General features: G+C 42.9%; 4 protein-coding genes across 4 annotated transcripts; 2 read left to right on the forward strand and 2 right to left on the reverse strand.

The window, feature by feature from the left end:
* Positions 1–354: 354 nt before the first annotated feature.
* On the forward strand, positions 355–1323 carry DEU56DRAFT_906178 (uncharacterized protein; the record flags this gene model as incomplete). The annotated part of the gene is made up of 1 exon (XM_041356799.1): positions 355–1323. The coding sequence occupies one exon, from the start codon at positions 355–357 to the stop codon at positions 1321–1323; it is 969 nt and encodes a 322-aa protein (XP_041215993.1).
* A 259-nt stretch (positions 1324–1582) lies between these two features.
* DEU56DRAFT_906179 (uncharacterized protein) lies at positions 1583–2250 on the reverse strand (the record flags this gene model as incomplete). Its single annotated transcript, XM_041356800.1, has 3 exons — positions 1583–1816; positions 1865–2082; positions 2139–2250. 3 exons carry the CDS (start codon positions 2248–2250, stop codon positions 1583–1585), a joined length of 564 nt encoding a protein of 187 aa, XP_041215994.1.
* Positions 2251–7360: 5110 nt separating this feature from the next.
* DEU56DRAFT_750616 (uncharacterized protein) lies at positions 7361–8831 on the reverse strand (the record flags this gene model as incomplete). Its single annotated transcript, XM_041349541.1, has 5 exons — positions 7361–7723; positions 7826–7995; positions 8022–8221; positions 8535–8601; positions 8783–8831. 5 exons carry the CDS (start codon positions 8829–8831, stop codon positions 7361–7363), a joined length of 849 nt encoding a protein of 282 aa, XP_041215995.1.
* A 2289-nt stretch (positions 8832–11120) lies between these two features.
* DEU56DRAFT_750617 (uncharacterized protein) lies at positions 11121–12887 on the forward strand (the record flags this gene model as incomplete). Its single annotated transcript, XM_041349542.1, has 6 exons — positions 11121–11230; positions 11402–11521; positions 11698–11829; positions 11914–12058; positions 12396–12588; positions 12670–12887. The coding sequence occupies 6 exons, from the start codon at positions 11121–11123 to the stop codon at positions 12885–12887; spliced, it is 918 nt and encodes a 305-aa protein (XP_041215996.1).
* Positions 12888–14807: the final 1920 nt, after the last annotated feature.

Here is a 14807-nt window from a genome sequence, read left to right on the forward strand (position 1 = left end):
TGTCTCTCTGACTCTGAGATAACATAGTGGTTCTGGTGTTTTATCATCTCATCAAGATAAAAGTTATACTGGTGTAGTAGTTAGGTCTGGCCTTCAGGAGCATTCCAGGAGTATCAGAGGTCCTGCAAGAGGTGTCAGAGGTCCTTCGTAGTCCTTAGATAGCCATGTTTGTAGGGTTAGGTCTTCATCCATTCCATTACCTCAGTGCTTGAGAGGTTGGTCCAGCTAGCTGGGTGCTCGAGCCCTCGCACTGTTCCACCTGGTGACTAGAGTGAGAATTCACAGCTCGCGACTCTGCTTTTTTCTTTTTTCACATTGTCTTAGTCTCTGCTGTTCTTACTCAAGTTTTTAATAATGAGTTATATTCCTATACTACTATCCTTTCGTGGCGACTACTGCTATGCGGAAGAGCCTTACGACTGGCTTCAGCAATTCAAAGCTGTCCTACCCAAAGATTGGAAAGATGAGTCAAAAATAGACCGTTTTCACTTACAGTGCAAAGCTGGCAGCATCGTGGATTTTTGGATTGAAACCCTACCAGCAATGCAGAAGACAACCTGGAAGGCATTTGAAGCTGCATTTGTTGAACGTTGGCTGCTTTCCATGTCCCAAACACATACTCCCGCACCTCCAGTTGCTCCCGCACTCATGATCATTGCAACACTCATGAACGGCTCCGTTGTACTACCACCTAGCATCCAGCCACTCTCACCTAGCATCCAGCCACTCTCACCTGCACCTGCTGCAGAACCCACGAGCCCATTGACACTGAGCATCCATTGTCAAGCCACGCCAGCAAGTGCCAATGGTGTTGAACAACAAACGCACGATACCTTCGTCGAGGAACACGAGAAAAGTGGAGAGGATGAGAAGCAGAAGGAAGGAGGAGAAATGAAGGAAAGAGACGCAAAGGCCTCAGCACACCTCCATGGCCAGCACCCACCTCCACCAGCATGGAATGCAAACACTACATCATCCACGTCTGAACAGGTGCCCACCACGAAGTCCTCCAGCCCATGGTCAAGCTTACGACAGAGACGACAACACTATTCGAAGCCACCATATTCAACTCGACAATCAATATATGATCGCACCACTCACAGCTCTCATTCTCGCACATGGCAGCATCCACGCTTGCGACGTGCACATCACCCATTCCAATCCAGCACGATTCCTTTCAACCCTTGTCCTCAACCACTAGTGCATTTCACGACATACCAATTTCATTCCTTGCCGTTTCAGTCTGCATTCACAACAGATCATTGTCTCAAACCACCGTCTCGCCGGCCTGTTCTTTTGCGACCCAGGAGTGTCGCATTTTAGGGGGGGTACCTGTAGTAGTTAGGTCTGGCCTTCAGGAGCATTCCAGGAGTGTCAGAGGTCCTTCGTAGTCCTTAGATAGCCATGTTCATAGGGTTAGGTCTTCATCCATTCCATCACCTCAGTGCTTGAGAGGTTGGTCCAGCTAGCTGGGTGCTCGAGCCCTCACACTGCTCCACCGGTGTACAGACATGTCCCGCAGAATTGCCTGATACCCACCTAGCAATACATTTGTCTATTCGCAAATTGAGGTGTTGAATTGCTACTTGCCACCAGAAATGAGCTCTGGGAAAGTGGCAGGGTTGCAGTGCTGCTGACAGTAGGTGTCAGTTTCCTTGTATTTTGAGTTGAAGTGAAACACGTCCACAGGCATCCCTGTTGTGGCGAAGTGGTCATCACCAATAGCATCTTGGTGAGCACGGAGCTTGCAGTTGTTGTTGAAGATGAAAAATTCAGGTGTTGATGTGGCAGTAGGGAATACCATCTTTGCAAATTCCTTGAGTATAAATGTTAGCCTGCATCAGTGAGACTGCATATAACTCACATTAACAGCAGCGATGGTCTCAGACCCAAAAAATCTAGCCTGCACTAATATCACCCAACAAGTCCACATGATAAGCCGCTCATTATCAGTTTGGTGTTGACTAAACCTTGCTCTGAGGTGTCTGTTGCCATTCTCTGGCTTATTATCACATTCAGAGTCAAGGATCACCTCGAGATCTTTGTTTGCACTGTTAGAGTTACTACCACCACTATCAGAGGCTGAAGGAACAGAGTTCAAGGGCAATATAATGCCAGCCCCCTTGAGCTGTACTCACAGCTAGAAGAGAGCTTTTGCAGGCTTGAAGTAGGCATCTTCAAGAGCCTGGTGGTCTGCATTGCTGCATGTTCAAAGTCCAGAGGTATAGACTCTGTCACAGCCATCAACATCAGGAAAATGTGTTTTTGCCATAACAGGTATTTGTTGCTACAAGTAGCTGCTAAGAGCTACTGAGACCTGCTAAGAGCTACTGAGACTGCCAAGAGCTACTAAGTGCTATTACCAGATGTCATGAAATTTTTTCACTTGAAGTGTATATACTACTAATGAAAGTTGTAGTCCTTGTCAAGGGGAGTCTATCCACAGTCTCATGACGTCAATAGAGTAAGATCCTAGTGAGTTATTAGCAAAATACTAGAAAGTGATGTGTTCAAGAAAGTTCAGGCACACCAAATATTAGTTGGTTGAAAATTTTCCCACATATAAGCACAAACACAAACAAACATGAATAATGTCTAACGTCTTTTCTCTTTCTTACCTTTTGGTTTCATTTTGTTCTCTTCACTGATAACTGTGGGCACTGTGGGAAACAGTGAGTGGGAGGGCGGGAGGCGCTAAAGTAAATGGGTTACTTTCCCGCCCATCAACAGTGAGCAAGCATAGGTCTTTTTTGTGAGATTTCCTAATGTTTTTTTTTCTTGCTCTCATTCACGCTCTTCCCTTGGCAATTTCTGATCTTTTTTGTCATTTGGTGAGTCCACTCTTCTTTCCTTTGTTTTTCTCAGACACTCACACTCTGCTCCTGCTCCTGCCCCTGCCCCTCCTCTTTTCCGCTCTTCTCTCTCTCTCCAGCTCTCTGCACCTGCACCTGTTTTCGCTCTTCCTTCTGCTCTTGCTCCTGCTCTCACTCCTACACCTGCTCCTGTTGTGGTTTTTGGTAAGTTTTTTTTTATCTCTCTCTGGTTCTCTCTCTCTAACCCTCTTTTGCTATCTATCTCCCTTCCTTCTGCTTCTCCTAGCATTCCTCAGAATTCAAGTTTTTGACTTTTTGGTAAGATCTCTTAGATATTGTAGTCAGTATTATACGCCCATATATTAGTTAGTGTGAATATACTTGAATTTTTCCTTTCTATTTTGTGTCATAATGCCAACAAATAGCTACTAAGAGCTATAATGCCAAAGTCATTGAATTTTTTTTGACTTGTCCATTATAGTTACTAGGAGCAATTATAGCCATTATAAAAAATATGCCGCTATTATGAGGGCTATAGAAGGGACTTGCCAATAATTGGCATTTATGCTATAACAGCTATTATAGCTCCTAGATACTACTAGGAGCTATTAGGAGCTATAATGGCAAGTACACATTTTCCTGATGCTAGGGTTGTGAAGATGGCATTCAGAGAGAAAAGGATGAGCGTGCAGCCACAAAATGATAAGCGATGCTTGGTGTGGAGAAAAGTGACCAAGGATATGATAATTCGTTATAGAGAGCGATATCTCTACAAGCTCGTATCACCCTACATCAGCAAACCAGGGATCCTCTGTACAACCCTGGACAGTACTGGACAGAGCCACAGAGCCCACAGAGTAGTACAGAATATCAACAGAGTTGTACAGTGTAGTACAGAATCTCAACAGAGGCTCACAGAGGCATACAGAATCTTAACAGAGGCTCACAGAATCATCAGAAGACTATTAGACTCTTACAATCAAAACACTAAAAATGCGAAAATTGAAGTCAAATTCAAAGTAACTACTACACTGATATGTACACTACTGACTAAGAAAATATTAAACTTACTAAACTGGACAAAAAATGCGAAAATTGTTGGAGGGAAGGAGGAGGAGAGCTAGAAGGAGAGTTTCAGAGAGGGAAGGAGGAGAAGGAGAGAGAAAGGAAGACTTACCAAAGAGGCAAAAATGCGAAAATTTCTGGGGAGGAGGGAAGAAAGCTAGAAGGAGAGGGTCAGAGAGGTAAAAATGCGAAAATTAAAGGGAGGAGGAAGAGAGATGGCTACAAAGTGTGAAAGAAATTGAAAGAGAACTCAATTGAACACAAAGAAAGAGGAAGACTCACCAGAGTTCAAAGCACCAGTACCATCACCAGCACCAACAACACCAACACCAACACCAAAGGAAGAACAAGAGAAAAGAAGCAAAAACTCGAAAATTGTTAGAGAAAGACAGTGAGGGAAAGAAAGGAAAAAATCAGAAAAGACTTGTGGTTGACCGCACTTTTGCTTATATAAGCAGTGCCAAACAAAGCCACATCACAAGACTTAGTAGAATTTTCGAGTTTTTGGTTAATAGGGTTAGGGTTGAGATTAGACTAGGATTAGATTGACAAGGAAAAGACTTGTGAATTTTCGCATTTTGGAGTATTTTGCTTAGATCTTAACCTATTAGCTTCCATATGTATGTATACTCACAAATATTAATTGAGTAGTGATTTTAAATTTTGTATCAGCAAAATAACAAGCCTGTAAGCTCTGTACAGCTCTGTAGAACTTTGTGTTCTGTGTGCTCTGTGGTGCTCTGTGTAACTGTGATGCTCTGTGTGCACTCTGTGACACACTGTGACTTTTGGTGATTCTGTGATGACTGTCAAAATCCTGGACTCAAAACCAGTAGTTTGCTGATGTATTTCCACATCGACCTCATCACTATCCATAGGTAGGCGCAGCCCTATAGACACACACATAGCATGCGTGATCACCCGCGCTCTTGCGCACATTATGCGCAGCTTGCGCGCATAGCTACTCATAAGCGCCCTACTCGGATTACCCTCACATGTCATGTCCTGTCTGTCCGGCTCCGTTGGTGCGTGTTCTCACTGTTATATCTGTCGCTAACCACATCCAGGGTCCTTTACATATAGACTTATCACATGTCCGCTTCCCTATGTGCTTCCGCGCAGCCTATCCGCTTCCCTTACAGTTCTGCACCCTGAGAGCGCACATAGCGACCTACATATCTAGAGGACTTAGAGGATTTTCGGACTTGCTTACCTTCTGTTACTTGGACTCTATCTGTTTTTTTCTGCCTAGTTGTGCATAGAGCGCTAATATCATCACTGCCATTGTCTATCGTCTCCTTTGTCTTCTAAGACTCGCCTATCAGTTCTCAGAAGGATTCCTATTGACTTACATCGCTGATTCTCTACTTCGCGTATATTGCATGCCTTCTGACTCTTCCGCATATCTCGCACATCGCGCGCGTCCATCCCATCGGCTTCGCATATCTTCGGCATCAGCTATTCTCTTGATCCCTCTCATCATTAGAGAGATTGTCTCAGTAGAATCCCCTAAGGGACGATCCTACTAGCTCGCCTCTCGAGGTAGATATCTTTGTGACTCCCCGGAGTTCGCATCTCTATTTTCCTCACCCACATTGTGCCCACCAGGTTTGATGGCTCTCTAGATATATGTTGTGAAGTGATTGAGGAGCAGGATATGAAGTAGGGTAGTCTTGGCTGTGAGATGTTTCTTGCACTTCGTGAGCGTGAACTGGAGTGAAAGGAGGTAGGTGATGTGTGTGCAAGCAGATCATGGTGCAAGTCATCAAAGTCATTTGGATCATCGTAAAAGCCAAGATCCCGATGCCACTCAGTTTCTTCATGCAACATAGAGGTTGGACCCATAACATCTCCAACGCAGACATCGATGAACTTCCCAATGTTATTCGACAGTTGTCACTAGTGCCAGAGACCCCAGTGCAAAAGGACAATGTCCCCTCTGGCTTTTTTTTCTGTGCACAGGCTGGGTCACGCTGTGGGTACAACAATTCAGATTGGTGTGAATCTGTATGTTGGGTCTTGCTGCCTAGCTGCTATGTCAGAGTGTTGACAGTGTAAGACCCAGGGTTTCTGGACCAGGCTCAGAGCTCAGGGAGAGGTAGAGGATAAAAAAAACTGCATTCTAAGTCACTCCAGGTGAAAGTAAGGGTAAAGACCAACATGATTATGTAAGCTATCCAAGTGCCAACACAAGCAAGGTAAATAGGGGTAAAGTAAGCCTAACCAGGAACTTGTTCCTACAACGCCATCAGGCATTACATTTCGGCACTGCTGATTTACTATCTAGACAGTTCCTTCTTCATCATATCTCCAAGCCACTTGACTTTGTAGAGCCCTGACCATCCAATATCTTCTTGTGGGGTATCCTCGACCCTGATAGTCCATCTGCCCCTCCTCGTATTAATCCTTGGTCTGAGGACTATTTTATAGGTGACGTGAATATTGCTGTCTAACATTCTGTGCCCTACTGCTATCTATGTAGTATCCTTTTCATCATGAAGCTTCCATTGTCAATCTATACCATGCTATCCTGACCTGCTACCTGACCCTAAACTCTTCCCGCTATGATATAATACCTTCATCTTACACCCATTTGTTAGTATCTCATAAATAAGGTGATACCATAAATACAACACTTGTAGGCTGCAGCACTTTGGTATCCTGTGTCGTGCACTCGAGTTGTATATTGTGCACTCTCTGTTGTATTGTGCACTCTGTCGTATCACACTTTGTTGTATTGTGCACTGGATGTTGTGTATCACACAGTTTATTTGAGTGGGGTTTGGAGCATCATAGGTAGCTGGGTATTTGTGGATGTGGAAACTTCAAAATAACACAGGATTCTGAGTGGCGGTGCAAAATTGATATATATGGTTTCATTTTCTCATGTCTTATGTTTGTTTTGGGGTCAGGTGAAAATTTGAAGGATTTCAGATTATTTGTCCATCATGCTATTTATGCTTGAGGGTGTTGAATGGACACTGATGGAAAATTGAGGTTTGTTCTTGATTCTTTTGGTTGATTAATTCTGATTATTGTTAGGCCGTCATGGTGTGGCTTGTAGTGATGCTCTTGTTAATGAAGCTGCCCAAGCGGGTTGTTTGTCGGCAGATTCTGTTGTTGCTCAGGATATAGTTCGTCAGCCCATACTAAATGATCTTTTTGTGGTGTTGTCAGATGAGGATTGTTCAGAGTCTATGACTGCAGATATTGCTATAGCTCATACATTGGACAATGGTGTTGGTGATGAGTCGGTGAGAGATCAGTTTGTTTGTCATTTGTTCACTGGTTCTTGTGTCATTAAAGGATCATTGGCAGGTGGAGGACATGTGTAGGACATGCTACAACTTCTTCAGAGTGACACTGCCAACCTTCTGTGTAGTCAGCCAAGATCGGGTGCATGCCTGTACAGCTTCGTCGTGAAGCCAAGAGTGGGCATTAGCCTTGCCACCTCACTTCTCCATGGGTAGCTGTGCAAATATCTAATAATGCCGAACAAGTGCTTGCACTTTCCGTGCAAAGTGAATTTCTTTGCCTTCATGCCATTGCCGAGCAATCTCAACACTAGCCTGTATCCGCGAGCATCCCTTGATGTATAGAGTTGCAAAATTTGAGAGTATGGTGAGTTTATTGATTTGCGCCAGCAATAAACTATTGCTGTTCTTCTTTAGGTCTGATTTGATGTTCTCGTGCATCTCGCTCCAATCATGAAATCTCATTATGTCCCCTCCCACTGAAAGCATCAGCTCATCCTTCCAAGTCTCATTGTCAACATCTTCCACCTCCTTGGTTGACTCATCTGAGTCCATGATCTCTGTGGGCTCCGGTTCATCATTTGATGATGCCTAATCCGATAGAATGGATGCCGAGCGGGCACGTGGGATTGTCAATGAACTTCGATACTGCTGTCATTCTGATTGCAGCATGGATAATGTTGTTTGGCATACTAGCGCAGCCACCATGGTGGACAATATGTGTCTGGCTATATTTGCTGGTCCTGCTATTGCAGCTCGGTCAGGTGCCAGGGTTGGTGCCTTCAAACAGTTCTCTCTGATTGACTTGTAAAAGATTTGACATAAGTCCTGGGTCTCGCTGCTGGAAAGGTAAGCAAGACTTTCTTTGAATTGTAACTAATTAACTCACCTGTTTTTGATTTTGCACAAATTTCCGCCTTCTTTCGGAGACATTTTGGGAGCCAGTCTGGGTCTTGAAGCTTGTTGTCCATCTCTGACATTACAGCCAACAACTGTTCATCATTGAGTTCTTCCCACTCGTCCTGGTCATCCACATCTGATCCTGTCTCCAAGTCTGATGTGTCAAGCTCAGCAAAATCTGTTTTAAAACTATCAAAGAATAAGTGCAGAGGGGGCTCTTCATTAACATATTCTTCGGGACTTGGTGCACAGAACCTGGGCTTCAAGGCATTGACTCGGACTTTGTGTTCAGAATTGTCTTGGTTTGACAACTGAGTATTTCACCTAGATCTTTTTGAGTGTGCCATGAGCAGACTCAGATGGGTGAGTAGTGCAACTTTATTAATTTTTTTGGGGACCAAACTCTAGATATTCCTTATTTTTGACCCCAGGGTCAGACTCAGGCTTAAAAAAGGAGTTGATTGCACTATTTCTTGAGATTTTAGACACTAGTTTGAGGTACCAGCTAAATTTTGGGGTCTGAGTGACCACAACATCGTGATTGGCAGCTTGAATTGTACTTTGTACATCTGTAAATAGTCTAATTATGCTTAGTGTGTTGTTATCCAGATGTTTCAGAAGGCTGTGGAAAGATTAACCATACTTGTTGATTTTTCTTGTCCCCAACTGTAGATCAAACAAATTGTTTGGGTACACTATACCAAGAAATTAACCCAGGCCCACAAACAACATGACTGAGTTGAAACTTACTAATATAATGATTACTTGCATTGGCCATCACAGTGAGGATTGGTGACATGCAGTGTGTGAATTGTAAATCTTACAATGGTATATGGAAAATGACTACCAAGAAGGTAAGCCTACCAAATACCTATGTGGGTCTTGCTTAGCCTAGGCTAGTTCGTCCCTAAAGGGGCCTGCTGTCTGATATAAGAATGATAGTTAGTGTCTTTAGGATAAGAAAAGATAACCCAAAGGTTGAAACATCAGGTCCTAAGGAAATCAGGTAGTCTGATGCACCACAGGAAAGTGCAGGTCTGATGCGTGGGAACTGCAGACTCGACGGGTGATAATGGTATGGGATGGACAGATGATGCTGTGAGCCACGACAGCTCGACCTTGCCCATATTTTTAAGGGTGGGAAATTTCGTCCATGGTAGTGGTACGAGAACAAGGGCCCCCCACCACCCATTCCTGTTCACATTTGTGCCAAACTCAGAAAACCAAAACCACAAAACAGACTTTCTTTCTCGTCTCTTTGCCCGCACATTCTTGCACGCAATCGTTTACGCCTGTGGTCTTCACCACACCCCAACTCATTCCATCTTTCCCTTCTTGAAGAACTTCTGTTCAAGGATGTTGTCCAACTTCTTGACATCATGCTGGCCTCCATCAAGACCAAAACCCCCGTGGCCTTCTAGTCATGTTGCAGGTACATCCTTTCACCACGTTCACATTTCTCTGTGCTCTAACACCTTCACTTTAGACTCAGTGAACTTCTTGTAGATTCCTCCAACACCTTCAACCCTTCTCACCACATTACATGTTCTGCACTCTTGCACCATTGCACTCTTCCTTCAGGAGTGGCATACCTGGTCTTCACCATTCTGTGGACAAAAACCACCTATGGCAAAGGCGCCAATATCATCATCACCCACATTGATGACCCTTCTAGCCCAGTCGTGGCCCTTAACCACCACCTCACAGTGAATCGTTCTGTTCCTCTGGATGCCCCATTCTTTGCCTTCGAAACTGCAGCTGGTGGCTGGGCTCCCTTATGCTGTTCATGGTTCGTCAACCAGTGCAACGAGATCTGGAGAGAGTCTAACCTTCTAGAGCTCTCTGGTCACTACTTTAGGATTGGACGTACAACTGAGCTGTTACTGCTAGTGCAAGGTACTCCACTAGATTGTAGCCAAACAAGGGCGCTGGAAATCACAAGCCTTTTTAGAATACTGGTGCAAGATCAATTCCATTCTTCCAATGTTCATTTCCTCTTCATTGTCGGACTCACAAGTAGCACTTATGCAGTTCTCAATGGACATGTTCTCTCGTCGTCACAAATGATGTATATTTCATTCCAGGTCTTTTAAATTCAAACTCGCTTGTTCGTATCCAGGGGGGTTGTGTGTGAAGCACGAGTGTTTGTGAGCTACACTCGTTTTGGGTTGTGTCGTGCTTCCACCTTTGTCTCTCCTTACTACCTCACACTCGAGGGTTTCAGATGCTCTCATTAATGTTTATCTCTGATCTTCGTTTCCATGTGTACAGTCCAGTTGTCATCAGATGTGTTTTTGTTTGGGTCATGTGACATGCACAAGCAGATCATAACACCCACACAAACACCATGAGTTACTTAGCACAGGCATTTCACTTTTGCTTGTGCTAGGTCTTTTCAACAGACTCATACTCACAATCCTTTCAGAAACGGTGTCGACTAACACCAACACCAAGCACACAAAACCCCTTCCCCAACTTATGTTACTAGGATCCAGCCTCCAGTGAAGTGATGTATTCACCTCACACACATTTACATCCCTAGCGATGTTTGATCTTGATCTGCTTAGTCAGATCATGATCCCTCCATTGAGTGTGTTTTTTGCCTTCAGGAGTCTTGAATATAGTCGTCCTTGAACACATCTCACATTGTGTCTTCAGCTTACAAGTTTATAGTAAGGAGACATCTGGAGTAGATTTTAAATATATTCAGTATCATAGGTTTAAAGGTACAAAACAACCCAACAAGAATTGAGTATGGGAAAGTTCAAAGACCTAATACATTGAAATCTGACATGATGGTGCTTAATTCATGCCAGTGGTTTTTGGTCGTTACTGCAGTAGAGTTATATCTACCAATGTTCTGACAAGGCAAATGAGTACTTAGACTCCACATACCAAATTCCTGATCACAACTAAGCCTAGTATTCCAGTCTCAGTTACATATTGAAACTCTGTATTGTTCAAGATTATAAAGTCAACCACCTGCCTGTTCAGTGTCAGCTGTCATGTTTGACTTTATTGTCTTCTTCAGAGACAACTCCTCATCCTGCCCCACCACATCCCTGGTTTGTAGGTCAATTATTTCTTCATGGATACTACTGGAGCATTCATGTTACAACCCCTTAAACAACTTAATGCTAGGGCAGAGACTAGGACTCAAACAAAGGATATCACGATAAAAGAGATGAGATTGAGCAGGTACGTTTGGGCTGCTACACAATGTAGAGATGAAAGGTTTGAACTAAAGAGCTACTGACTAGAACGTCCTAACTATATACAACTATTCAAGAGGAGATACAAACTAAGTTCTAACTACTTAGCCAATCATAAAATAAGAAACGGAATTGTACGATGTGATAATGTGAAAAGGAACTATGACGTCATGAGAAGCGATGCTGCTTCTGTGAAGTTCTGGAAGGTTCTAGGAGAGTCATGTGATGTGAGAGCGTCTAAGTCTGGAGTTGGGATTTCGGTAATGGTAGCGATAGGGTTAGGGTTAAGGGTTGGAACATATATCGGGTGTTTAGGAGTTAGCGCTGGGAATGGGCACTTAATGTTGACAGTTGAAAGGAAAGAATAATGGTTTGTATTTGGAACTCATGACAATTCAGCTCATGGATGCCATATAAACATAGCTCCATTGAACAATCAACAAATTTACTCAGTTCCATGCACCACAAGTCATCTCCACTATTTCTTTCAGTTCTGTGGAATGAAAATGAGGTGTGGATTCCTGAAAACTTTGTACACCAAGACAAGCCCAAAGTTAAGTATGATGAATGGCTACATTTGATCAAGTCTGTTATAATGTGGCTGCATATCCCACACAGTGACACAATGTCCAAAAGAGAAACCAATAACTTAAATACAATCCAATCAAGCTCCTTTGCTTTTTTTCCATGGTGTTGGTGTACTGTATTGTGCGATGAGGAGAATATAATCAATATCATTAAGGAGCAGGGCAAAAAGCAAGAACTTGCTGCTTTGAGTGAAGCGAAGAAAGTTGCTTTTAAAATAACAAAATTAGTGAGTTATTCCACATCCCATTTTGTGCCTTTTCTTACAGAAATTTGCAGAGTGTTATCCTGGCATGTTGTTTGACCATGATACAAGACAAGTAGACTTCCAAGCATGTCAAAAAGGATCTCATACTGGTGTTCTGTAGGTCCCTTCTTCACAAATGTGAAAGCACATATTGCAGTCACTTTACCCTTGATTAATACATACAGCTAAGATTAAAATATTCCTATTCTACATAAGCCAGCCCATGTGGGCTCATAAATGTATTGTTCTGTTAGAGAAATGACTCTCTACATCAGCTAGTCTTGAGTTTCTAATTGATCCTAACATCATTCACTACTAGCCAATGTTGCCTGAGGAGCTTGAATTGCCCCCTTGGGCAAGTTGGTCTTGGAAAAACTCTTATCTTCTTGAGAATGTGCATGAGTCTCAAGACGTACTGATGGGCAGCTTGAAGATGCTGTGTACAGCCCCTGTGGTGACTGCATACTCCACTAGACTGGTGGTCTTAGGCCTTGAATTAATTTTAAGGGATTGTAAGCATGTCATTGAGTATGAAGAAGACAAGGCCCTACCTAATACCCCTTCCTACTTGGTCAATTCATTTTTTAATCTAGCATGCATGATTAAAGTAGATCATGCTCGTGCTGATGTGATAAGCACAGTTGTGGGTCTTATTAAGATGACAACAAATGTCAGTCTGGTTGATGAGCAGCAGGCTGAGGAGGAGAGAGATAATGGGGTGGCTGAGGAGGAGAGAGACAATAGAGAGGTTGAGGATGGGGGGGAGGAGGGAGACAAAAAAGAGAGAGAGAATGACAAGAATGATGATTGAAAGGGCAGTCAGGAGGATGAGTAGAGGAATGCAGGGGAGACTTGGATGTACAGATAGAGGAGGTATAGAAGAATAATGGACAGGAACAGAAGGGCAAGCAGAAAGGGAAGAAAAGGACCAGGGCTTAGACATCCTCAAGTAAAGCCAAGAAGGCAAGGACTAAAGATGAACCTATGTGTAGGTCTACCAGAACTAGGCAATTCTCCTAGAAGGTGATGTGGATCTAATCTTCTACAGAGATGATGTTGTATCATATAGCCAAATTTATCTCAGTTGTCTTCATTGTCAATTAAATCATTTAAACAATATCCACTACTAGACAAGCTAGCCAAGCAAGGATTAAATACATCAGACACTGGCCACCACCCTTCTACGCCACATATGAGAAAGCCTCACAGTGATACTATATTATTATGACAAATGACCAGTCCACTTGTACCCTATGTAGAGGCTAGGCTGGCCGAGCTAATATATAATTATGCCCTAGTCTGGCTGACACCATTTCACATCATCTAAGGGCAAGCTGGCCAGGCCTATGCTATTGTAAATAGTAGATCAGTATAGGGTTGGCTAAGATAGTATAACTATATACATAAACAGCTAGCCTAGGTATATAATGTCAGATTCTATAGCACCAGCTGGCCCTAGTTCCACATGAACTAGCTTTGGTACCTTAATAATTATATAATTATATAACACCAGCTAGCTCTATTTCTACATAAACTGGCTTTAGCTGTATGTGGTATCAACCTTGATACTAATCAGATTCTATAACATTGGCCAGCTCTGGTTCCACTTACACAGACTTAGCTTTACATAGTATTTTGCCTTAATAATAAGATGATTTTAGAGCACTGGCCAGCCCTAGGTCTACATATACTGATTTAGCTCTACAGGGTATCAAGCCTTAATAATATAATGATGGCCAGCCATATCTCTATATGAACTGGTCATTTAGGAGGAGTGGCCAGCCCTAGCTCTATATGCACTGGCTGGATCCTCAAGGACTTCATCAACATCATAATTGTTGAAGGAACAATTGTTTTGATCTGGTTGATCTATCTAGTAGTAGAGAAGACTAGGCACAAATGCAATCTGCAAGTGCACTATATTGCCTTCATCTAGGTCTCAGCTCCTGCACCCAGTGTTAAATATCTATCTGGATTCTGAGATCAACTTGAGCATAAGTCTCTTTAGAATTTTAGCCACACACCAAGTGCTCAGCCTTTTTGGACTGTATGTATTACTTTGTACCATGGCACTACCGGCAGCACCAGACAATGACTAGAACAAAGTGAGGATTTTTGGAAACACTAGCTATATTCAAAGAAAAGATCAGAATGCACAGTTACACCACATTACATAATATTCATAATGGAATTTAGTCTGCATCTACAAGGTTAAATACTATGTCAGAAATTCCCAAAACCTATTTTAAGGTATCATAATGGATTGAAATAGACATATCCAAGAGTTATCTTATAATGTCAATGCCATAAAGGAGTCATGTGGCAACTGCAATTGCAATGAATTTCATAATGGTGCTGGCAATAGAAGCTCTAATGAAGCGAGCGTGTCCATAATCCTCATTATATTCTCCATTTAGACATGCGTTTCAACTTCTCGCAACTTGGCGAACATCTGTCACCATGTTCCTTGCAATAAACATTACAATCCATGTTGTAACAATTGGGGTGCAATGAATATATGATTTGTTTGCTATTTAAATTTCTAGTGAATACACTACAGTATATAAAATACATCCACTGGAATGTGTTGCAGGTGGCTGTGAGACCGCCCGAAGAAGTGAAACGGAGCGGGACATATTGATAAGTGATTATGTATGAACTGAACACAAGGAACGGAGCTCGCGCACCGCGTACACGGATGGTTCGCCATACGGTCACAAAGGATGTGCGA

Source organism: Suillus clintonianus (assembly GCF_016758775.1).
Source record: "Suillus clintonianus strain FC179 chromosome Unknown DEU56scaffold_1, whole genome shotgun sequence".
In the NCBI taxonomy this organism is placed as follows: Eukaryota; Fungi; Basidiomycota; class Agaricomycetes; order Boletales; family Suillaceae; genus Suillus; species Suillus clintonianus.